This window comes from Lagenorhynchus albirostris, chromosome 8 (genome assembly GCF_949774975.1).
Source record: "Lagenorhynchus albirostris chromosome 8, mLagAlb1.1, whole genome shotgun sequence".
Lineage (NCBI taxonomy): Eukaryota > Metazoa > Chordata > Mammalia > Artiodactyla > Delphinidae > Lagenorhynchus > Lagenorhynchus albirostris.
This window is the reverse complement of record NC_083102.1, coordinates 48,015,652-48,042,003: the sequence shown is the minus strand read 5'-3', so window position 1 is coordinate 48,042,003 and position 26,352 is coordinate 48,015,652. Positions and strand designations below refer to the sequence as shown.

The window sequence follows — 26,352 nt, the reverse complement described above, 5'->3', positions numbered from 1 at the left end:
GTATTTTCATAATCCCCACTTTTGCAGTGGGCTTGGATGCTGAGAAGCTATTGGTTGCTTTTATAGGTACCAACAAAAGATTCCAAGACTCTCAAGTATAGTTAGAATTAATTTGTGACTCACTATAGAGTTAACTGACTCATAGATAAAGCAGTTAATGTTTTGTGTTTAGTTGCTTATGAATCTTTTCTAGTTATTCTCTATGCATTTTCTTTAGAATGCTATTTACCCACTATAGAACTTCATTAATTGCAGAATCAGAAACTAGTTTTTGCCTCTGGGCAATCTAATCTTTTTCCTAGGAAGAAATACCTGGATTAAATCTGTAGCCTATTCACAGTACCAAGAGAGCATTTGGTAAAAATAAAAACTAAAAAAAAAATAGTAAAAAAACTATTTAGAAACCTCTCTGATCGTCCTTATAAATCAGCTAGACAAATACTGAAAATGTGTCAAATATTAAAGGATCATTGGATAGTGACAACAATTATGGGAGAGGGAGTAAATATCACCTGCTTTCTCTGGTGTTGTGTAGAATTGAAATCAGAAAAGCATTTAGTTTTGCATAACAGTCTTTGGTTTATGTTGCAAATTCAGTAAGGCAAACAGTTGTTTTGAGCAAAAATAAAACCAATAGAGTGTATCTGACCTCTGTTGTGATAAGCTTCTTAATGAATTACGTTGTTCTTAGATGCAGTTTAGTAATTTTCATATTCTAGCAAGATATTTAAAGTGATATTCTACCTATAAGTAAAAAATTTGGCTGTTACTTTATGAAAGTCAAAGTGGCTTATAAATACTTTGTAACATTTGATACATTTAAATTGGCAGAATGGTGATTTTCTTTAGTTTTCGTGAGTGGGTTGATGGGTGGTACTATTATTTTTTTTTTGGCTGCGCCACAGGGCATGCAGGATCCTAATTTCCTGACCAGGCATCGAACCCATGCCCCCTGCAGTGGAAGCACGGAGTCTTTTTTAATTTATTTGTTTGTTTGTTTGTTTATTTGTGGCTGCGTTGGGTCTTCGTTGCTGCGCCCTGGCTTTCTCTAGTTGCAGCAAGTGGGGGCTACTCTTCATTGCGGTGTGCGGACTTCTCATTGTGGTGGCTTCTCTTCTTGTGGAGTACGGGCTCTAGAGCGCAGGCTCAGTAGTTGAGGTGAACGGGCTTAGTTGCTCCATGGCATGTGGGATCTTCCCAGACCAGGGCTCGAACCCGTGTCCTCTGCATTGGCAGGGGGATTCTTAACCACTGCGCCACAAGGGAAGGAGGAAGCGTGGAGTCTTTTTTTTTTTAAACATCTTTATTGGGGTATAATTGCTTTACAATGGTGTGTTAACAAAGTGAATCAGTTATTCATATACATATGTTCCCATATCTGTTCCCTCTTGTGTCTCCGTCCCTCCCCCCCTCCCTATCCCACCCCTCCAGGAGGTCACAAAGCACCGAGGGAAGCGTGGAGTCTTAACCACTGGACTGCCAGGGAAGTCCCGGGTGGTACTTTCATTAGTGGGAAATTGTAAAATTATTTTTTTAACAAACACAATTTGTCTTAATTTATCAGTTCTTTTGATGTATAGTTTCCCATAACTATGTGGAAACCTCCAAATGCACTGTTATATTTGGTTCTCATAATTTTATAAACGAGGCAGAAAAGGCCTTATTATCTCCATTTTACAAATTATAAAACAGGCTTAGGGAGAGGCTTGATCGAATTCTCATAAGTTACTTAATTGTCTTAATTGATGTGATAAAAATTTTTAAATTATCTGTTTAAAGTGAAATTCATCACATTTACTACCTCTTTTATATCCATTTCAGTGTCTTTAAATATTTGTTCCAGCCTCTTGAATCACAGTGACAGGAGCTTTAGGAACATGGCTTTAGGCATATATCTTAACTTAGTGCTTTGGTATAATTATCAGTGGCACTTAGTGATTTATGCTAGAAGAAGTTGGTGTTAACTTTGTTTAGTATCATGAAACTTGTTTTGTCATTAGGGTAACATTGGAAAGGGAGATGTAAAAAGCAAAGTGACTAATTTTTAAATTTTTTCCTCACTTCAGTTGCCTGCCCTCTGGTGGAGAAGTTGGTGAAATCAGCAAACAGTGTGTGAAAAGTCCAGGAAAAAAGTTAATAATTGATTTAGTATTTGAAAAGTTTAATGTATGTTACCATTTCAGGTTTAGTTTTTAGTCTTATAAACTTGGGAGGGGGACTTCCCTGGTGGCGCAGTGGTTGAGAGTCCGCCTGCTGATGCAGGGGACATGGGTTCGTGCCCTGGTCCGGGAAGATCCCACATGCCGCGGAGCGGCTGGGCCCGTGAGTCATGGCCGCTGAGCCTGTGTGTCCGGAGCCTGTGCTCCGCAACGTGAGAGGCCCGCATACCACCAAAAAAAAAAAAACTTCGGAGGGGACAAATGTGGGATTAAACTTTTAACCATAAATAGATTTCTTAGAGATATACAAATTTGTATTTCTAATTATGTTTCTGTGTTTCTCAAAATATTTTGTTATTGTTTCTAAGGTTCTTTTTGAAGTCTCACAAAGTTTAAAAATGGAAAATGAAGAATTTAAGAAGAGTTACAATGATGCTACATCCAAAGCCCTCCAGCTTGAGGAAGATATTGTGTCAGTCACACATAAAGCGATTGAAAAAGAAACTGAATTAGACAGGTATTCATGATGCTTTAAAAAAGTATCTTCGTGTTTTAAAACTGTTTTAAGAAAGTTGTTTTTGTCTATGTTAACGTTATTTGACTTTAACTCAGTTTAAAGGACAAACTCAGAAAGGCACAATATGAAAAAGAACAGCTTGAATGTCAGTTGAAGACAGAAAAGGATGAGAAGGAACTTTATAAGGTAATTTATTCTTTACATTTTTATTAGTTATCTTTTGCTGTGTAACATGTTACCCCAAAACTTAGTGGTCAGGAATTTGGGAGCAGCTTAGCTGAGTGGTTCTTGCTCAGGGTCTCTTGTGTAGTTGCAGTCAGGATGTTTGGCAAGGGCTGCAGTCAGCCAAAGGCTCAATTAGAACTGGAAAATCTGCTGTCAAAGTGGCTCACTCACATGACTTTTGGCAGGAGGCCCTTCAGTTTCTTGGAATGTTGCCTCTTCAGTGGCTGCTTGAATGTTCTCACAGTATGGCAGCCAGCTTCCCTCAGAGTGAGCTATACAAGAGAGAGCAAGGAGGAAGTCAGTGCATTTTATGACCTGGTCTCCAAGTTGTACACTGATGCTTCTTTATTTTATTAATTAGAAGCAAGTCACTCCAGCTGATACTCAGGAGAAGGAAATTAGGCTCCACTTCTTTAAGAGAGGAGAATCAAAGGTTTTGGGAGTATATTTTAAAGCTGCCTCATTGTGTATAGTCCCTAATTAGTTTTCAGGGAATTAAATTGCTGGTGTTTTAGATACTTAGCAGGTAATGTATAATATGTCAAAGAGTTGTAATGGTAACAAGATACCTGTTTATCAGAATTTGTGCAACTAATTATTTTCCCCTTTTAAGAATATATAAACCTTAAGGAGAGCATTAATTTACTTCAGTGATGATCATGTTTTGCAGTTTGCCTTTTGGAATAATAATAATAATCTTCAGAGACTGTCATTTTAAAAAAGATCCTGTTGACAAATCTTCACCCTTTGAAGTTTTTTCCTCCTTTCCTTTTTAAGTGACTCTGCAGTAGGGTAGTGAGCTTTAGTTGTCAATAATGTCGTGGATGCGTATTGGGACTTACTTATTTTAAGTGGCTCATAAGCAGTTCCTGAAGGAAGTTCCAGATGAGGAATTTCAAGAACAGTCTGAGCTAAGTCAGTATTATTTGGATAGATTCAATCTCTTTATTAGATTAGAAAAGGACAGTACTCATTTATATATTGATATTATGGTATATATTAAACATAAAACATAAAACTCTGCATATATTCAGTATTTGAGAGTCTCAACTTGTACTAAGAAACTAAAATATGATTTATTATGTTACCAGTGGGTTTCTTCCTCCTTCTCTTTAAAAAACAACTATTCATTTATTTATATACATTGATAAGCTAGATACCAACATTGGGTACCCAAGTATGAAATTTCAAATCTGTTCTGAGGATCACCTCTTTTTTCTTCCATTTTTATTGAGATATAATTGACATATAGCACTGTATAAGTTTATAGTATACAGCATAATGATTTGACTTGTATACTTGTATACATCATGGAATAATTACCACAATAAGTTTAGTGAACATTCATCATCTCATATAGGTATAAAATAAAAGATTTTTTTCCTTGTAATGAGAACTCTAAGGATTTACTCTCTTAATAACTTTGATATCAATATATAACATACAGCAGTGTTAATTTTAGCTATCATGTGGTACATTACATCCCTAGTACTTACTTATCTTATAACTGGAGGTTTGTACCTTTTGATTACTTTCATAATTCCCCCCTTCCCCCCACCCTCTGCCTCAGGTAACCACAAATCTGATCTCTTTTTTCACGAGTTTGTTTGTGAAGTTTAATTGACCTAGTTTCTGGTGCACAGCATAGTGATTTGATATTCCTGTACATTTCAAAATGATCACCACAATAAGTCTAGTTACCACCTGTCACTATACAAAGGTATTACATAATTATTGGCTATATTCCCCATGCTGTACACTTCATACCTGTGACCGATTTTATTTTGTAACTGGAAATTTGTACCTCTTAATCTTCCTCACCTGTTTCTCTCATCCTATCCCCTGTAGTCCAGCAACCACTTGTTTGGTCTCTTCATCTATGGCTCTGTTTCTTTTTTATGTTTGTTCATTTGTTTTGTTTTTTAGATTCCACATGTAAGTGAAATAATATGATATTTATCTTTGACTTATTTCACTTAGCATAATACTGTCTAGGTCTGTCCATGTTGTTGCAGATGGCAAGGTTTTTCTTTTTTTATGGCTGAGTAATAGTCCTCTGTGTGTGTGTGTGTGTGTGTGTGTGTGTGTGTGTGTGTGTGTTTATGTGTATGTATGTACACACCACGTCTTCTTTATCCATTCATCTATTGATGGGCATGAGGCGGGATGAACTGGGAGATTAGGATTGACATATATACACTATTGACACTATGTATAAAATAGATAACTAATGAGAATGTACTGTATAGCACAGGGAACTCAATGCTCTGTGGTGACCTAAATGAGAAAGGAAATCAAAAAAAGAGGGGATAAATGTATACGTATAGCTGATTCACTTTGCTGTACAATATAAACTAACACAATATTGTAAAGCAACTATACTCTAATTTAAAAAAAAAAAAGATAGGCACTTAGGTTGCTTCCGTATCTTGGCTATTGTAGGTAATGCTGCAACATAGGGGTGCTTATAGCTTCTCAAATTAGTGTTTTGTTTTCTTCAGAGAAATACCCAGGAGTGGAATTGCTGGATCATACGGTTCTATTTTTAACTTTTTTTTTTAAGGTCACACTGTGTGGCATCTTAGTTCCCCAACCAGGGATCAACCCTGTGCCCCCTGCATTGGGAGCACAGAGTCTTAACTACTGGACCACCAGGGAAGTCCCTATTTTTAAATTTTTGAGGAACCTCCATACTGTTTTCCATAGTGACTGCACCAATTTACATTACCACTAACAGTGCAGGGGGGTTCCCTTTTCTCCACATTCTTGCCAACACTTGTTATTTGTTGTCTTTTTGATAGTAGCCATTCTGACAGGTGTGAGGTGATAATCTCATTGAGGTGGTATTTGATTTCTCTTTTCCTGATGATTAGTGATGTTGAACACCTTTTCATTTGCCTGTTGGTCATCTGTATATCTTCTTTGGAGAAATGTCTATTCAGGTTCTCTGCCCATTTTTTAATTGGGCTTGTGTTTTTGATGTTGAGTCGTATGAGTTCTTTGTAGATTTTAGATATTAACTCAATGTTGGTTGGATATATCACTTGCAAATATCTTCTCCCATTCAGTAGGTGGCCTTTTCATTTTGTTGACAGTTTCCTTTGCTGGGTAAAAGCTTTTTAGATTGACATAGTCCCATTTGTTTTATTTTTGCTTTTGATTCCCTTGCCTGAGGAGACACATCCAAAAAAATATGCTAAGACTGATGTCAAAAAGCATACTGCCTATGTTTTCTTCTAGAAGTTTTATGGTTTCAGGTTTTACATTTAAGTCTTTAATCCATTTTGAGTTTATATATGGTGTGAGAAAGTAGTTCAGTTTGATGATTTTGCATGTAGCTGTCCAGTTTTCCCAATACCATTTATTGAAGAGGTTGTCTTTTCCCTGTTGTAATATTCTTGCCTCCTTTGTCATAGATAAATTGCTTATATAAGTGTGAGTTCATTTCTGGACTTTCTGTTCTGTTCCACTGATCTATGTGTCTGTCTTTTTTTTTAAATTTTTGGCTGCATTGGGTCTTCGTTGCTGTGCGCGGGCTTTCTCTAGTTGCGGCAAGGGAGGGCTACTCTTTGTTGCAGTGCGCGGGCTTCTCATTGCGGTGGCTTCTCTTGTTGCAGAGCACAGGCTCTAGGTGCGCGGGCTCTCGGTAGTTGTGGTGCACGGGCTCAGTTGCTCTGCAGCATGTGGGATCTTCCCGGACCAGTGATCGGACCCGTGTCCCCTGCATTGGCAGGCAGATTATTAACCACTGCGCCACCAGGGAAGTCCCAAAGTTGTTTTTTGGTGGGGGGTGCGGTGTGCCTCGAGGCATGTGGGATCTTATTTCCCTGACCAGGGATCGAACCCATGCTCCCTGCAGTGGAAGCTGGAGTCTTAACTACTGGACCACCAGGCAAGTCCTAGGTGTCTGTTTTTTGTGCAGTACCATGCTGTTTTGATTACTGTAGCTTTGTAGTATACAAAGTATAGTTAATGTGATATACTGCATTAAAAAATTGAAGGATAAAGATCGTATGATCATCTCAGTAGATGCAGAAAAAGCTTTTGACAAAATTCAGCATTCATTTGTGGTAAAACCTCAAGTGGGTGTAGAGAGAACATACCTCAACATAATAAAAGCCATATATGACAAGCCTACAGCTAACATTGTAACGTACTCAGTGGTGAAAAGCTTGAAAGCACTTCCTTTAAGATCAGGAACAAGCCAAGGATGCCCACTCTGACTATGTTTATTCCACATAGTATTGGAAGTCCTAGCCACAGCAGTCACACAAGAAAAAGAAAAGGAATCCAAATTGGAAAGGAAGTAGTAAAACTGTCGCTGTTTGCAGATGACATGATACTATATACAGAAAATCCTAAAGATGCCACCAAAAAACTACTATTCCTCAATGAGTTTGGTTAAGTTGAAAGGTACAAAATTAATATATGGAAATATGTTGCATTTCTATATACTAACAACAAACTCTTGGAAAGAGAAATTAAGAAAATAATCCCATTTACAATCAAAAAGAATAAAACAGGAAAAAATCTAAGGAGTTACAAGCTCTTTACTGGGAAAACTATGAGACATTGATGAAAGAAATTGAAGATGACACAAACAAATGGAAAGATATGCTGTGCTTATGGACTGGAAGAATATACATTGTTAAAATGACCATACTACCCAAGGCAATCTACAGATTCAGTGCATTCCTATTAAAATATCTATGGTGTTTTCACAGAACTAGAACAAATAATTCTAAAATCTATATGGAAACACAACAGACCCTGAATAGCCAAAACAATCCTGAGAAGAACAAAGCTGGAGGTGTCATGTTCCCTTATTTCAAACTATACCACAAAGCTACAATAATTTCCTTCTTATTTTGGGGGGGTGGTTAATTTTTTTTTAGTCTTTAAAATTTTTTGCCTTTAAAATAAAAAGTTTGAGTCCACTGTGCACCTCATTGCAGAGCATAGATAGGAACATTTTGCATGTCATGGGTTATACCCATTCTGTTTCTTGGAACAGCCATCCCTGGAGCGTGAGCGAGTGAGTGAGTGAGTGAGTGTGTGTGTGTGTCTGTACCATCCCCGGAGCGTGAGTGTGTGTGTGTGTGTGTGTGTGTGTGTATACCATCCCCAGAGCGTGAGTGTGTGTGTGTGTGTGTGTACCATCCCCGGAGCGTGAGAGTGTGTGTGTGTGTGTGTGTGTGCCATCCCCTGAGCGTGAGTGTGTGTGTGTGTGTGTGTGTGTGTGTGTGTATACCATCCCCGGGGCGTGAGAGTGTGTGTGTGTGTCTGTGTGTACCACCCCCGGAGCGTGAGTGTGTGTGTGTGTGTGTGTACCATCCCCGGAGCATGAGAGTGTGTGTGTGTGTGTGTGTGTGTGTACCATCCCCGGAGCGTGAGAGTGTGTGTGTGTGTGTCTCCCCCAGAATAGGAAGGAAAATAGTGAAGACTCACTGGTGGATGATTTTATGATTTGACTTTAAGGAAAAGTGCCCAGGTATAATGTTTGGTTTTTGAACAGTTGGATACAGTATCTTTGTTTTTTTTGCTTTTTTTGCAAACTACTTTCAAATGCAGTTTTTTAAAGTTATAAAGGATTTTTTAACTAAATGAAGATTTTGCATCTGTAATAATTTTTTATTTAATGTTACTATGAATTTCAGTGATAATGTTTCAGTTTTGTGCCAGGAAAAGACCTGGGCATTATTTCTCTGGATAGTTAAGTACTTTCCATGTTGTTTCTCTGTTAGAACATTGGGAGATAATTGGGTAAATAGCATGTCTATGTTTTCAGTCATTTTACTTCAATAATAAATTAAATAAAATGAATTCTGAAGGTATACTAGTTAGTATTGGGAAGGGTTTAGGAAGGTCCTAAGTAAACCAGGACCTCGTTTACTTACTTTTCTTACCTGGTTTAATGCTTGAGAGGTGTAATGATAATTAGAATGACTTATTTTGGAAAGAGGAAAACTTTTCCCTGAAGCTGTCACCTTTCCATCCTGCCTTTCTTTTCTCTCTTCTATCCTGAGAAACAGTACTTCCAATGTTTTGTAAAGGGTTGACAAGTACATTTTAGGGTAAATCCAGAATTTATTTTTCTTTTACTGCTCTAAATTATTTATTCCTTATATTCCTTTTTTCTTACTTTCTGCAAAGATTTTGTGTGTCTCTGTTGTACACCTGAATGACGAGTCCTGTGCCTAAGACTTGGGAGGGAGGAAGGGAAAGAACGAGTGCCTTGGGGGTTTATTCTTTTACAGTGTGCTAATATCTCCTGTTTTCTGTAAGAATTAGCAGTTGGGATCAAAGTGACTCTGAAATTTCCATTTGAATACACTCTCTCCCAACCTCCCAGTGTCCTGAACAGTATTTCATTTATATGAATGTATGCCGAAAATTGGAAGTAAAACTTCCCTAGGGATTTTTGTTTTGTGTTTTTTTGGCAAGGAGATTCCATTTACCGAGTGTGGTAAGACATACTATACTGTTAATCTCAGAAACATACTTTCCCTTTCAAATTGTTCTCATGAGTAACCAAATAGTTTCCTTTGCCTCTCTCCTCTAACCCCTGTTGGATCATGTGACCCATCCCTGGCCTAACAGAATTTAGAGGGATTGGTAAAAAGTGCTTTCATGAGCTGATGATTATGAAAATTGGGTAGTGTTTTTAAACTGATGCTGCAAAGGTCTTGGCTGCTGATACCTTTAGATTATCTGGAGTTATATTCTTTCATTGTGAACAGGAATTAGTCTTCAGCATTGCATACATTAAGAGTAAAGTGCAAGAAGTATGTTAATTCATTTCTCTTTGATGCTCTTAACCAAAGCAAGGTACTCTTTATAGTGGAAACCAGATACTTGTACTCTTTATAATTTCAGTTATGGAATTTGATTTGTGTATATGCTATGAACAACAGCAGCCAAAGTCCCTGGAAGAATCAATATAGTTGGGTTAATTAATCAACAAATATATTTTTAGGCACACAGGAAGTAAATGACATAGTATTTTTTCATAAGTAAAAAATTGAATTGCTTAAGATGTTCTTGAATGTATTCCTTTAGTTTTCCAGAATCTGGTCTTTATATATGAATATGCCTGTAACGTAATGTTTCCCCAAAAGAACAACCAAATTCATTTGTAATTTTAAAGAGAACTAACTTAAAATCATCAAAGGAAAAGACTTTAGAGATCAGGTAGTGTTAGACCTTAGAATTAATCTCTTTGGAAAACTAAAACAGCAACAACACCCAATTCAGAAAAGCTGTGTTCTGCGCCCACGTACTTGGCTAGTCATTTGGCAGAATTTGGGTCTCCTGACTTCTCATCTAGTGAATCTTCCCTTCTCTTGGATCATATTTGGGTTAGAGATAAATAGTAATATTTTAAACTTTGAGTAACTTAGGTTATAGAGTTAGAAAGAATATTCTTGACATTTTCAAGCACTGTTTCAGGTACATTTGAAGAATACAGAAATAGAAAATACCAAGCTTGTGTCAGAGGTCCAGACTTTAAAGAATTTAGATGGGAACAAAGAAAACATGATTACTCATTTCAAAGAAGAGATTAGCAGACTGAAGTTCTGTTTGACTGAAAAGGAGAATCTACAGAGGGCTTTCTTGCTTACAACCTCAACTAAGGTAAGTACGTTTGCAATATGTATTTGAAGATTGTAAAATATTATCTCTATTAAACGTATACAGTATGGTCGTTTTTATTTTTAATCTTTCCTCCCCCAGCTTTTTTGGAAAAAGTTCAAACTTATAGAAGAGTTGAAAGAACAGAAAAATGAATACATATATATCCTTAAATATTTTGCTATCTTTATCTCCCCCATTTATATGCCTTCTCCTCCTCACCCCAGCCATTTGAAAGTCAGTTGCAGGCATTATGACATTTCACCCTAAATACTTTAGCATGTTTCTCTTATTAACAAGTACATTCTTCTGTATAACCGTAATACCATTATGACATCTAAGGAATTTTATATTGATATAATATTCATGTTCGTATATAGTTTTAGTCCACATTCAAATTGTCCCACGTGTATTTTTGCATAACCTTTAAAATTGCTTGATCCCTGGTAGTCAGAGATCACACATTAATGATTATTATTGTGTTCTTGGTCTGCTTTAATCTAGAACAGTGTCCCTATACTGTTTGTCTTTTATAACATTGGTATTTTTTAAGAATTCAGGCTTGTCTGAGAGAATATTCCATAATCTAGATTTGTCTGTTGTTTCATAACTAGATTCAGGTCGAAGATTTTTGGCAAGAAAAGGCGTAGATGATGTTTTGTATATTCTGGTGCAATCACATCAAAAGTCATGTAATATCAATTCCATTCTTGCTGATATTAGGTTTAATCATGTGTTTAAAGTTATGTCTGGTTGTCTCTCCATATATTGGTGCCTTTCTCTCTTTGTGATTATTGAGTAATCTGTGGGGTAATACTTTGAGATCATGTGAACATCCTACTCCCCAATACTCTTTGACCCAGTGTTTTTTATCCCTTCATGATCCTTTCCTGCATCAGTTATTGAATTAATGATTACAAAACGGTGATTTTAAAAATTCTGTCATTCCTTTTATGTTTATTAGTAGGTATTCTTTTATTATAATGAGGTGGTTCCCTGTTGCCCTCTCCCCTTTTTTTATATCACTATAGACTGATTCTTTTTTGTTCAGTATATTATACATCAGCGGTCCCCAACCTTTTTGGCACCAGGGACCGGTTTCGTGGAAGACAGTTTTTTTCTCAGGGGGGTGGAGGTGGGGGTGGGATGGTTTGGGCTGATTCAAGCACATTACATTTATTGTGCACTTTATTATTATTACACTGTAATATATAATGAAATAATTATACAACTCATCATAATGCAGAATCAGTGGAAGCCCTGAGCTTGTTTTCCTGCAACTAGATGCTCCCATCTGGGGGTGACGGGAGACAGTGACACCTGAAGTGTGTTGCTTATGTCCAGTCTACTCTGTAAGATGCAGCTTCATTGTCACTTGCCACTCATTGATAGGGTTTTGATATGAGTCTGCAAGCAGTTGATTTACTGTGGTGTCTGTGCAGTCAAGCCTCTCTGCTAATGATAATCTGTATTTGCAGCTGCTCCCCAGAGCTACCGTCAGCGCCTCAGCTCCACCTCAGATCACCAGGCATTAGATGCTCATAAGGAGCATGCAACCTAGATCCCTCGCATGCGCAGTTCACAGTAGGTTCGTGCTCCTATGAGAATCTAATGCCTATGCTGATCTGACAGGAGGCAGAGCTCAGGTGGTAATGTGAGTGCTGGGGAGCGGCTGTAAATACAGATGAAGCTTCGCTTGCTTGCCTGCCGCTCACCTCCTGCTGTGTGGCCCGGTTCCTAACAGGCCTTGGACTGCTAATGGTCTGTGGCCGGGAGTTGGGTACATACATCATCATTATTCTTTTTCATACTCAAATTGTCCTATATTTAGCTAGGGGGGAACCTTCTCAAACCTGCTCTTGTGTCTTTCTGATATGTCCCCCTAATGCTTTGAATGCTTCCTTGTTTTGTGGTAGAACTGTGTATTACAGTTTTAGTTTCGGCTCCAGATCTGCTATTACCCATTTCTCCAAAGAGCCTGATTTTTTTCATTAGTGAAGGGTATTTTGAAGCCAAGCCACTGGATCCTTTTGCTACTTTGCACTTTCAATAGACAGACACTTTAAGTCTTAAATTTATATTGATATCTCCAGTTCAAATTCAGTATCTCCTAGGGTTCTTCCTTATCTTCCTCCATTACATATTTATGTATCTCTTCTCCCAGTGTGAGAACCCTTGTTTCCAAAACGTATCTATTCATGTTTTCTAACCAGCTGTACATACCAGTAGTTTCAGAATTATTATATCAATGCCACTTCTAACAGTATGTCTACTGAATAAAATTAAGATCTTTTCCAGCTCTTTTATCTTAGAGTATGTCACTAAGGATGTACAGAGTACCATGTTCAAAGGTTACTTGAATTAATTTTTTTAACATATTTATGTTATGAATTTGTAATACAGTTCAGTTTTTTTGTTTTCTCCTAACCTTTTTCTTTAATTTTATTTTTTGAATATGTAAAATAGTTGTATCATTCACAGTCAAAATGAAACAAAAAAATTTACTCTTCCCTAAAAAACTCCTTTCTTACCTGTACCCATAGGTAAACATTTTCACTAGTTTCCAGTTTTTTCTTATGTTTGATTTTGCAAAAATAAGCTTGGTGTATGTGTGTGCATGCACACACCCTTCTCTATCCCCTTCTTTCTTAAAAGTGCCATGCTATTTATACTCCTTTTCACTTTGCTTTTTTTTCAGTGAATAGTATAGACTGGAAATCATTCCCTAGCAGTTCATAGAGATCTTCCTAATTTTTTAAAAAATGGCTGTGTAATACTACATTGTTTAGATTTACCTTGATTTATTCATTAACTTTTATGGATGGAGTATTATGTGGTTTTTAGTAGTTTGCTAATAAATACACTCAGATATAGTTAATGTAACACTTAAAACATCAGATGTGCATGATACTTAGAATTAATGATTAAGACCCAAGTTACTTTTCAGGGTATTGAATATAGCAGATGCAAACAGGAAAGTGAAAAGCATGTTTGATTGTTTATTTGTTATTTAATAAGATGCTACTTAAGCAAGACTTCTGTGAGGAAAGCATAGGTATAGAAGTACCTGGAGAAATTGATGCCTGGTTGTTAAAACTTTTTAAAAAATTATAAAAGCAATACAAAAATCATGGTTATAAAAAAATTTGAGTAGTATGTGAGGGTACAAGGTAAAAGTAACCAATATCATTTCCCAGATATATTATTATAGTAATTTTACTAGAAATCTGTGAATGTACATACAATATTTATATTTTAACAAAAATGAGAATATAGTGTTACAAAAACCTTTAAAAAATTTATGGAATGTCTAGACATCTTGCAGTATGAGTTCACACACAGATCTTCCTCATTCATTAGAACAGCTTTGTAGGGAATTCCCTGGTGATGCAGTAGTTAAGACTCCACGCTTCCACTGCTGGGGGCCTGGGTTCGATCCCTGGAACTAAGATCCTGCAAGCCGCGAGGCCAAAAAAACCCCCAGCTTTGTAGTGTCTCTCCTTTATTTAACAGCTGTGTAGTATGCAATTGTTTTTAGTTTTAGTGTACAACCCTTAGGTATTATAAGCATGATGGCAGTAAACATTCTTGTACAGATATCTAGGCATGTGTATAAATCTGTAGAATAACTTCCTCAAAGTGCAGTTGCCAGGTTGAATGTTTACATTTTCAGTTATTTTCAAATTGCCTTTCAAAAAAATTAATGTATCAACAGGGTATGACATATACTGCTGCTAGTAATGGTTGCATGGGCTTTCATTGTGTGGAGGATATATCATAGTTTGTTTACAATAAATTCCCATTTAGACATTTGATTTTTAATAATTTTTCATAATCTTAATATTTTACTGGATCCCTGCAAAACTAACCCTGCAAAACTAAACCTATGTCCATACCCTTTAATCAGAAACTCATGAAAATTAAATTGATAGATCAAAAGCCATGTGCTTTTTAAAGGTGTCGATGATTGTTTCAAAAATCTGATAAGAATGGTTACCACTTACAGATTATAGGAGCCCACATGTTTGTAAATGTGCCAGTTTTCCTAAACCATGCAAATACTAGAGCATTACTTTTTTTCACTTTGTTAGCTTGAAAGAGGATGAATGGTATTTGTTTTACCTTCTTTACTTGAATATTTTAGTTAAATATTTTTTCTATGTATAATAGCCGTTTATTTTAAAGAAATTTCACGTTCATGCCTTTCTCCATATTTTTCCTTTTTTGGGTTTTTTTTTTTCTTTTCTTTTGCGGTACGCGGGCCTCTCACTGTTGTGGCCTCTCCCGTTGCGGAGCACAGGCTCCGGATATGCAGGCTCAGTGGCCATGGCTCACAGGCCCAGCTGCTCCGCGGCATGTGGGATCCTCCCGGACCGGGGCACGAACCTGTGTCCCCTGCATCGGCAGGCGGACTCTCAACCACTGCGCCACCAGGGAAACCCTTTTTTTTCTTTTTTGGTTTAAAATTCTTCCATTTCTTATTGATTAGAAAATCTATTTATATCAGAGTATTATACATTTTTTGAATATATTACAAATAATTTTCTTCTAGTTCTCTTTTTTGCTTTTTTCCCTTCTGATATATAGAAGCTGATAACATTTATATATTAGCTCTATTAGTGTTATACTTAGAAAGATTTTCTTCACCCCAGCATTACATAAATAATCATTTACATTTCCTTCTAAGTAGCTAACAGTTTAAAAACCGCGAATGGGTTGCACTTTTTGAGTTTACATTATTTCTAATACAGAGATAAAAATACGAATGTTAAATAAACTAGATTTATTGAGCTTATAATGTATGTTTAATATTAAAGGAAATAATTTTATCATGGCAATTTTTATTTTATTTTTTATAAATTTATTTATTTGGCTTTGTTGGGTCTTTGTTGCTGTGCGTGGGCTTTCTCTAGTTGCGGCGAGCGAGTGCTACTCTTTGTTGCGGTGCGCGGGCTTCTCCTTGCCGTGGCTTCTCTTGTTGTGGAGCACGGGCTCCAGGCACACGGGCTTCAGTAGTTGTGGCACACGGGCTTAGTTGCTCCGCAGCATGTGGGATCTTCCCAGACCAGGGCTCGAACCCGTGTCCCCTGCAATGGCAGGCAGATTCTTAACCACTGCGCCACCAGGGAAGCCCTATCATGGCAATTTTAACTTTTTAAAGATACTTTTAGGTTTGGTAAGAGGTGCTAATGTAATGGTATATTAATATTATATTGGATATGTTATAGGTTAGCTCATAGGAAACATTTTTTTAACCAACATTTTTGGAGTTACAAAGAAGTTTTTGTAATTATTGCTTATCATAAAAAATGAGGGTCAGCAGTTGTAGCTGGAGAGATTCTGGGGGACAGAAGCTTCCATTCGGGTCTCTATTTAGCTAAGCATTGGTTATGTTGCCTGACTTTCTGTACTTCAAGTTTGTCACGTATAAAGTGATAGTAGTGATGCGTAGGGTTGTTATATGGGGGTCTCTAAAACAAAGTCACATCTTAAATTTTTTATAGACATACATACTTCATCTAAGTCATGAATAGAAAAGCAATATTTAATTTAAAATTTTAGATCTGTTGAAATAGGAATAAATATCGTTTCTGCTTCTGTTTTTTACGTGAATGGTTTAATTACAAATATATTTATCTGCCTTTCTTCAGGAAGATACAGTTTTTTTCAAGGAGCAACTTCGTAAAGCAGAGGAACAGGTTCAGGCAACTCGGCAGGAAGCTGTCTTTCTGGCTAAAGAACTTAGCGATGCTGTAAACGTGCGGGATAAGACGATGGCAGATCTGCACACTGCACGCTTGGAAAATGAGAGAGTGAAAAAGCAGTTAGCTGATGCAGTGGCAGAGCTTAAACTAAGTGCTGTGAGAAAAGACCAGGTAAAGCGGGTTAATTTTGAATTTCCATTTTGGTCAAAAACTCACGATAAGCTTATGAAAGAGAATTGAGTTATGTTAAAATAATTGAGGTCAGATTCCTGGTCACCATTTTAAATTGCCATTCATTTTGTTTTAGTCATTGTAACTTCTTGGGTTGAAATTAATGCAGGCTTTAAGAAAAACTTCTGTAAGCAAATTCCTAATTGTTAGTAAAAATGCTCTATTATTGTTAATTAAACTTTCTGATATGAGGTATATATTGCTTTGTTTAGAATTTATTTACTAGCTGCATAAAATGGTACTATAGTTATTTAACAGGATATGCTTGCTTCTCAGGAGATAGAATATTCTTTTCAAGTGTTTGGTTTTTGTTTGTTTGTTTTTTAATGAACCTTAGTCCTAGGAATATAAAGCTGGATTTGTTAGGAGACCTAATGTGACTCTGTAGCCAAAACTCCAAAACAAATAAAAACTAAGAGCCAGAAAGAAAAAAGAGAAAAGAAAGTTGGATTTACTACTACATTATGAGATATGAGATTTTTATGTTTCTCTTAGAGGAAGAGTTTATTTCTCTCTTAGGAAAAGACTGATACACTGGAACACGAACTGAGAAGAGAAGTTGAAGATCTGAAACTTCGTCTTCAGATGGCAGCAGATCATTACAAAGAAAAATTCAAGGAATGCCAGAGGCTCCAAAAACAAATAAACAAACTTTCAGACCAATCAGTAAGTATAATTGAATTCATCAGAGTAAAATAATTCCTTTATCAATATTTTTGTTTACAAATCAAATTTATAATGTTATACCCTTTGAATATAATTCCTCTCTGCTTCATTTCACATTACTGGCCTAATATTGTAGTGATAATTTTTTTAAAATCTGGAATTTTTATTTGTTGGAGAAATGTTCTGTTTTGTAACATTTAGGTCAGTTAGTAAAGTGATGTGTGTAACTTTAGTGTTTGTTGGGCTTTAAGACAGCAGCAGCTTTGTGGACTTTCAGGATTTATTTATATGATGCATGGTTGCTGAAGGAGGGAAGTGTAACTCATTTAACCATTGATTGTTAACATTTTGAATAGGCTAATAACAGTAGTGTCTTCACAAAGAAAATTGGGAGTCAGCAGAAAGTGAATGATGCCTCAATAAACACAGACCCAGCTACTACTGCCTCTACGCTTGATGTAAAGCCACCACCTTCTACAGGTAAAAATCTTTTAGACTTTTTGTATAAAGTGTCCTGCCTTGAAAAGTATTTATACTCATTTATACTGCCTGTTCCATGTGTCAGAATTTTAGGGAGCTTTTAAAAAAATCCTTCTAAGTGAGGGATTGAGGCAAAGGGAAAGTAAAGGTCTAAAAGTAAGTCATGCATGTGGTGAATATACAAAATGTGAGTGTGAACTAGTATTTATCTTCGTGAACATGGTTAATCAAATGAGCTAGTGTTTGTAAGTGCAAATGCTTATAGTATTTGATCTATAGGAAGAGAGCCAAGAATTGAATTTTTAATTAATATTCTAACACTGGAATTCTGAACCATTTATGGCACTTTAATTGTACCATTCTGTGGGGGAAAACTTAAAAATCCCTTTAATTCTATTCATGTTTCTCTCTTTCTTGCCTTTTTTTTGTTTTTGTTTTGTTTTGGCTGCTTTGGATCATTAGGGTACTTTCCTCATTAGTGTACCTGTTGGTAGATAAGTTAAATATTTTATTAGTTTATTAACTTACAGAACAGATTAGAGAGACATAGTGAATACATGAACAACATGAAAATTTAAATTAACTCTAGGTTTTCAGTTGTCCTAATGTCTTTTTTCACCTTATGTTAAAGATTTGACAATAACAAAAATAAATACTAGAGCATGTAAAGTATATTTAATTGTGTAGTGTTTGGGGCAATTGGTGTTTTAGACTTTTTAAATGTATTATAAGTTTCCTATACTATTAAATATTTAGATTCAACTGCTGTAGAACAGGATCCTGCCTTCTATTTCTATATATCCTGTGTAGTACCAAGAAAGGTGTTATATTGACTTAAAGACTTATTGAATAGTAGCGAAGGACTAGAAAAATGATTTAATATGTATTCTCAAAAGAGTATGGCTTTCCTATATATCTATTAAGTATATAGAGAACAATTTCTGTGCCATTTTAGAACTATTTTTAGCTAGTTAAAAAAATAATGATTTTTCAAATTATTGAATGAAAAAATTAAAATTAAAAAAAATTCTCATCTAATGTTTATATTGTTCTCTATTTAGAGTATTAATAGATGGTTTAAAATAGATGTTTCTCTCCTTTAGTATTCCATTTATTATATTTCACAGTATACTGACCCTCAAGTTATTCTGACCAAGAAGATAATACAAGGATCAAAATAATTTTTAATAATCTTTTAATTTTCTTCCTTGTTATAGCTGAGATAGATTTTGACAATCTAACTAAGGGACAAGTCTCTGAAATGACCAAAGAAATTGCTGCAGAAAAGTATAATAAATGTAAACAACTCTTGCAGGTAAGCTAGCTCTCTTGTAAGATAAAGATTTATCAAATGTAATGGCTTAGCTTATCTTTATTGTTTTGATTGATGGGTATCCCAGGGTTTCTTTTTTATACCCATATGCTGATATTTAGTTTCACTTTTGAGATGATAAGTGGAGGTTGTTCTGTGTACCTGTTCTTGTAGGCATGTGTGTAAAGTCATGATCCTTGGGAATTCGTTGGTGGTCCACTGGTTAGGATTCGGCACTTTCACTGCCGTGGGCCTGGGTTCGATCCCTGGTTGGGGAACTAAGATCCCACAAGCTGCACAGCATGGGCCAAAAAAAAAAAAAAAAACACGATCCTAAAACTGTTGTTTTCTGTTACCCTGATGTCCTTCTCTTGATAATGGACAAGTGATTAATTGAGGTTGCTGTTGGATATTGTCTGTCTTCTTCTTCTGATAAGGATACATGAAAAATGTTTGAACTGCATAAAAGGGAAGTATTATTTTTTACACTTACTGTAATAATAGCAAAGACTTTCACCACATCCTAAAGTGACTAGATTTGTAAAGTGGAAAAAAAGGAATGGTACCCAAATGAGTGGTTGCCTTTATGGTATTATTTTGATTATATTAAACTATTATTCAAACATTTAAGTTTTGCAACTTCCTAGTAGTATTCACTCCTGGAGTATTTAAAGGACAAAGGGAAAATACTTCTTATTTGTACCTGATTTGGGGAAGAGAGGAAAAGATGTTTTGTGTATGTTTTTCATTCGTTCAATTAAATATTTTTTTGTGTGTTTGTTTCTCTGTTCATGTGGAGAGGAGAGGGATAATTTTTAGAGCCATATAAGGAAATTCATATATTATTATAGTAATTAACTTAAAATATTTTATGTTACTGTCTTGATAATATTAGTTTAATGTAATCCTTTAATCAGACTTTGAACTGAACATTTTTGTTGCTTCAGAAGATCCTTCTGTAGAGGGTTGATTAGAACAGTTTTACCCTGAGGTCAAAGTAGTTGCTTATAAGGGACTAACCTATTTTTTAGTAAGTATGAAACAATTTTGGATGAATATTTTTTAAAATCTCATTATATAGTATTATTGAAAGGAAGATAGAGTATTCTTTCAAGCTAGAAACTTCCTCAAGGTAATTTTTTTTTTTTACAACTGTGTTGTAGTACAGTTGAAATTCAGTAAACTGCATATATTTAAGGTCTGCAGTTTGTTCAGTTTTGCTATATATATATATATATATATATATATATATGTATATACTTGTGGAACTATCACAGTGTCAAGCTAATGAACATTTCCATTACTCCATTAGCTTTTTTGTACTCATTTACAACTCATCCCTCCCTCTCTCACCACTCCTGGGAAACCATTGGCTTGCTTTCTGCCACTATAGATTAACCTATCTTTTGTCCCGTTTCTATAAATGGAATCATATGGTATGTTCTTCTTTTCCTGTCCCCTTTTAGCACAGTTATTTTGAGATTTGTTTATGTTGTTGCTTGTTATTGGTAGTTTATTCCTTTGTTTGTTTGTTTTTTAATACATTTTATTTATTTAAAAAAATTTTAACATCTTAATTGGAGTATAATTGCTTTACAATGGCGTGTTAGTTTCTGCTTTATAACAAAGTGAATCAGTTATACATATACATATGTTCCCATATCTCTTCCCTCTTGCATCTCCCTCCCTCCTACCCTCCCTATCCCACACCTCTAGGTGGTCACAAAGCACCGAGCTGATCTCCCTGTGCTATGAGCTGATCTCCCTGTGCTATGCGGCTGCTTCCCACTAGCTATCTGTTTTACATTTGGTAGTGTATATATGTCCATGCCACTCTCTCACTTTGTCCCAGCTTACCCTTCCCCCTCCTCGTGTCCTCAAGTCCATTCTCTAGTAGGTCTGTGTCTTTATTCCCATCTTGCCCCTAGGTTCTTCATGACCATTTTTTTTTTAGATTCCATATATATGTGTTAGCGTACGGTATTTGTTTTTCTCTTTCTGACTCACTTCATATAGTTTATTCCTTTTTATTGTGAGTTCATCTTCTGCCATTTAAAAAATTGGGTTCATCTTATTATTGAGTTGTAAGTGTTCTTTATTCCAGATACAAGTCCTTTGTCAGATATGTGGGGTAAATATTTTCTCCCAGTCTGTGGCTTGCCTTTTTATTTCCTTAATGGTGTTTTTAGAAAAAATTTTAGTTTTGCTGAAGTACAGATTATCAATTTATTGTTTATGTGTTCTTTGTATGTTCTAAGAAAACATTTACTACTCCAACTTGTAATGATTTTCTCTTGTTTTCTAGAAGTTTTGTAGTCTTAGGTTCTTTTAGGCCTGTTAACCATTTTAAGTTTATTTTTGTGTATGGTGTGAGGTGTGGTATGTATAGTAAGGATATTTAATTGATCCAGCATTATTTGTTGAAAAGACTTTTCTCCATTGAATTGCTCAAAGCATAAAGCATATATTTTTTATTTTCTTTTTTTTTAATTAAAAAAAATTTTTTTATTGGCCTTGTTGCATGGCTTGTGGGATCTTCGTTCCCTGACCAGGGATCAAACCTGTGCCCCCTGCAGTGGAAGCGTGGAGCCCTAACCACTGGACCGCTGGGGAAGTCCCTTGTCATGTTTTAAAACTCCATTCTTTTAACATTCTGGGTTGTAGAGAAGAGCAATGTATAAGAAATCCTTCTAAAGATTGTCTTTATCAGGAAATCCCAGAGTTTTAATTATTAATATATGGAAACAATAGCATTATAAATATGTGATTTTTATTATGTCCTTTGCAAAAGTAATGTGTGCTTATTGTGAAATCTTACGGTGTTACAGAAATGAAAAATAAAGGTGGTAAAAAGTACCATTTTGATCCTGATCCCCAGATAAAAGGGCTATTAATATTTTATTTATGGAATTCCTTGGCAGTCCAGTGGTTAGGACTTCGAGCTTTCACTGCCGAGGGCCCGGGTTCATTCCTTGGTCAGGGAACTAAGATCCCACTAGCTGTGTGATGTGGCCAAAAAAATAAATTTGGTTTATTTTTTCTACATATACTACATAGACATCATATAAAATTGTGTTAAACAGCTTGTAAAGCAGAAATGGGATTATACTATATATTCTGTTTTTGCAACTTGATATTTTCAATTAATGTATTTTGCCATTTTTCCTTGTTAATTTTTAGATCACTTTGTTCTTTTTCAATAAATATATTCTGTTCCACTGTATGGATATAAAATGATTTGTCCAGTCTTCCACTGACAGACATTTTGGTTATTTCAGTTTTTATACCTTTACAACAGTGTTATAATAAGCATTCAGCACAAGTATGTTTGTATAGATATTAGCTGTATATGGATTTAAAATCTTTTGGTAATTATACTTATTTCATTTAGGATGAGAAAACAAAATGCAATAAATATGCTGATGAACTTGCAAAAATGGAGCTGAAATGGAAAGAACAAGTGAAAATTGCTGAAAATGTGAAACTAGAACTAGCTGAAGTAGAGGAGAATTACAAAGTAAGTTTACTATTCGTATAACTTGAGGCATAGTACCTGACACTTGAAAATGTGCTATCTATAATTTGGTCAATCTAATGTAAAGTTTCAACATGGGTAATTGGGATAGTATTTTCGTGTATAGATAAAAATGTACTATGTATTTAGTTATGTTGAATACAGTTCATTAACTATGAACTGAGAAAATAGATACCCATATGCATTGCCATTGTGGCTTTCATTTTGCAGATTCAGATGGCTGTTGAAATTATATCTTTAAATCATGCTTAGTTTTTAAGATGAAAGTCATCATTTCATATTCCTTGTTCACTTAATTATGAATGTGTTTGTAAAATTATTCTAGGGCCTTGGTGGTTTTTTTTGGGAGTGTAATAAGATAGGATCAGTAATTTTAAAAATTTATGTAAAGGTTTTAAAATTTATCACCAAAATGTGTTACTTGTGATCCTAAATGAGATACTGCAGAGTAAGCAATACAGTCTTAATTAATGAAGATTATTTTTGCCAATTTAACATTAGGCAACAAACAAGCCTGAATGCTAAATGATATTTGTAAAAATGTTGGAGAAAAAAATTAGTAGGCTGTCTAACTAATTAATAAGTGGAAAGACATTTTCCCTCTAAGTAATAAAATGTAATCTTAAGTATTTTAAGGTATGTGCATGTGTGTATAATTGGCATTTTTTTGTGTGTGTGACTAAAGGCCTGGAAATTCTAAATGATTTAAATTTGCTCTGTCATAGCTGATTGTACCTATAATCTAATTTTAAAATATAACATTCTTAAAGACACCAAGAATTACTTTGTTTGGATTGGTACAGGCTAAGGTAATTTAACTGCTTGATCCTTTTTTATCTTCATCTGCTGTCAGAATGAAATTTTGAAACTTATTTCATGAGGTTTTTGTTGTTCCTGGGATCACTGTGAATATTGTTTTTATTGCCTGGGAACTTCTGTTATTATTAAAAAGTATGAATACTGAATTTATATGAAACTTTATTTTTGCAGATTGATTAGGAAAAATAATTTAGTAAATATTTATTGAAGCCTATTAAATATAAAGCACTGTTAGCTATAATGTGGGTGATCATATAAGTAAGGCACAATGCTATGCTTAAGGAGTTTATAATCTAGTAAGGAGTGCTAGAAGTGTAATCATGATATTCAAAACTCTTTCACATTCACAACCTAGGTAATCATCTTTCAAACCCATGGGAAGCTAAATAATACTTTTATTTCATTAATGATAAAAATTAACATCGAGATTAAACAACATATTTAAGGTTGTACAACTGGTGATGGTGCTTGGCTTTTTGTTTAGTGCCTTTCCCCTTATTTTGTGCTGCTTAGACACAAATACCACGAGACAAGGCAAAATGTGATGAAGTTCTACATAAGCTGTAAGTCCAAGTACTTTAGGGCTGTTTCCAATGGAATATTTAGGAGTTAGGTATTATGGAGAAACTAGACCTGTGAAAGACCAAACAGGAGGGGAGGATAAACAGAGCTGGGAAAAGAAAGAAACATCTTTCTAAACAGATGGAAAAGCATTACAGGTTTGGAGGTCAGAAGTAGAGAGCATAATCTGGGAGCTGTGACAGTCTTGAGTAATAGGACTTCAGTATCTGTGATGGAGTAGATAGATGTGAAAGATAGGTTGAAGCCAGATTTGGGGGGACTTAAACTGGAATGTGGGTGCTATTTGCTGTTAAGAATTTTCTAGGAGAAAAGGGACCCAACCAGAGTGGGTCTTTATGAAAATAATTTGGTAGCACTGAGAGGATTTACAGGTGGGAAGGGTTTTTGAAGGTAAGAAAATTAGGTACAAATATTCTTAGAATGAATTGATAAAGGATACCTTCCCCAATCACCTACCATTGAATCTATCAAGGAAAGCCTTAGGGAAAAACCATTGAAGAATAGTTTTATTTGTATCCATAATGCTTATGCTGTAATAGGCAAATAATGGGTAGTTGTTGAATAAATGAAAGACTTGGAGACTGAAAATGTTGAAGAGTAGAGGAAGAGGAGAAGGAGTGTTTAATATAGTTTCCTAGCTTCAATCACAGTGGGCTCTGAGATTAATAATATCAGTTAACAAAAGTATGAAAGTAGGTTTGGGACATTTTACCCTTACAGTGCAGAAGGACAACAGTGAAAACATGTTTACCCATCAATTAAAAAGGCAGATTCGGATCTTGGGAAAGAGAGTGTGGCACATGAGTTAGTATTTGTGGTTTATTCATATGAGCATGATTGTTGAAGGCATAGAAGAAAGGGAGTTTACAGAGAATGTAGAGAGAAGAAGCCAAAGAAGAAACTTTGGAGAATACCTATATTTGTAATGGTGAAGAAGCAGACTTTAAAAAAAGAGCATGAGAGGATGACAGTGTTGGTGCAGTTTCACATAAACCGGGGGAGAAGCTTTAAGAGTAAGGGAAGTTAGTCAATAATGACAGGTAATTCAGAGATGTCAAAGAATAAGAACAAGGAAAATACATGGATATGGTAATAGGAATTATTTTGATAGAATGGTATAAACTAACTCTTGAAGGGTAAGGAGAGAGTAGATGATGAAAAATAATGATAATTTCTTTCTCTCTTCAGCTTCAGTTGGCAGAGAAGGACGAAAAGATAAATGGTCTAACTTCATATTTGGAAAACCTCTCCAGGGAGAAGGTATTGAACAGTGTACTTAAAAAAAAGTTTCATATGACACTGAATGATAATACAGCTTTATGAAGGGACACACATTTTACAGTTATATAAGGGTGATTTTTTTTTAAAGTTAAATGACTAAAGAAAAGACAAACAGGTGTTAAGACTTTTAGGTGGAAAATGGTTTTAGTTAAATAATATTTAAAATTATTTTGTTAGGAGAAAAATGCTCAAGTGTTGAAACTTAGTTTGATTTTTGTTACATAGTTTGTATTTAACAAACAATTTTACAGTGTTCAAATTTAAGAGAACAGTAAACAAATTTAAAATTATGACTAATGTATTTATCTGGTTTTCTTTTGGAAACATTTTAGAAGTTGTTTAATGATTTGTAGCGTAACCTAACATTCAGAGCATACATTTATAATATAAAATATGCTGTAGTGCAACATTTCTCACAGTATGGTCTGTGATCCTTTGGGGATCCCCATCCCCTTTCAGAGGTCTACAAAGATAAAACGGTTTTCGTAATATTACAGTATTTGCTTTTTTCCCTATTCTGTTACATTTGCACTGTTGGTATAAAAGCAGTGGTGGGAAAACTGCTGGTGTATTAATATTGAAACAAGGCAGTGGCACCAAACTGCACTAGTAGTTACTGTATTCATCCTAACCATGCGTTCACAATTTAAAAAAAAAAAAAGTTTCACTTAAGATGATGAAACAGTAAAATACTAATTTTATTGAAGCTTGACCCTGGGGGGTGTTTTAAATATTCTGTGTGATGAAATAGGAAGTACTCCCAAAGCACTTTTGCCTAATGAAGTAAAGTGGCATTAAAGTACCTTTAAAGGTAAAGCACTGTGTGATTGAGTTCTAAGCTGAACTAGCCTCTTTTTACATGGTACATCATTTCTATTTTAAAGAATGGCTAATAGACAAAATTTGGTTATTCAGCCTAGGGTATTTGGCAGATATTTTCTTGAAAAGAAGGGAAGTGAGCCTGTTACTTTTTTTTTTTTTTTTTTGCTGTACGTGGGCCTCTCACAGTCATAACTTATTATAAGCTAAACAAAAGTTAGCAGAGCTTGTGCCTTTGTGGGGAAAGGTCAACCATATATATAGAATGCCACGGACTAGATTATCTTGAATACCTTTTTCACATTATGTTCATATAATTTCATTTAATATAGTTTGTTAGGGTACCACATTTTTTTTAAATTAATTTTTATTGGAGTATGGTTGCTTTA

General features: G+C 35.2%; 1 protein-coding gene across 2 annotated transcripts in view; it reads left to right on the top strand.

Annotated features, from left to right (window-relative positions):
- Positions 1–26,352, top strand: part of TAX1BP1 (Tax1 binding protein 1) — an 88,602-nt gene that overhangs the window by 39,615 nt on the left and 22,635 nt on the right. For both annotated transcript variants that reach the window (XM_060156947.1, XM_060156946.1), the window contains exons 6-14: positions 2,528–2,676; positions 2,772–2,862; positions 10,351–10,536; positions 16,185–16,409; positions 16,989–17,135; positions 17,492–17,615; positions 18,833–18,930; positions 22,319–22,444; positions 25,052–25,123. In XM_060156947.1, the coding sequence (XP_060012930.1) occupies positions 2,528–2,676; positions 2,772–2,862; positions 10,351–10,536; positions 16,185–16,409; positions 16,989–17,135; positions 17,492–17,615; positions 18,833–18,930; positions 22,319–22,444; positions 25,052–25,123 (1,218 nt within the window). The remainder of the gene's footprint in view (positions 1–2,527; positions 2,677–2,771; positions 2,863–10,350; positions 10,537–16,184; positions 16,410–16,988; positions 17,136–17,491; positions 17,616–18,832; positions 18,931–22,318; positions 22,445–25,051; positions 25,124–26,352) is intronic.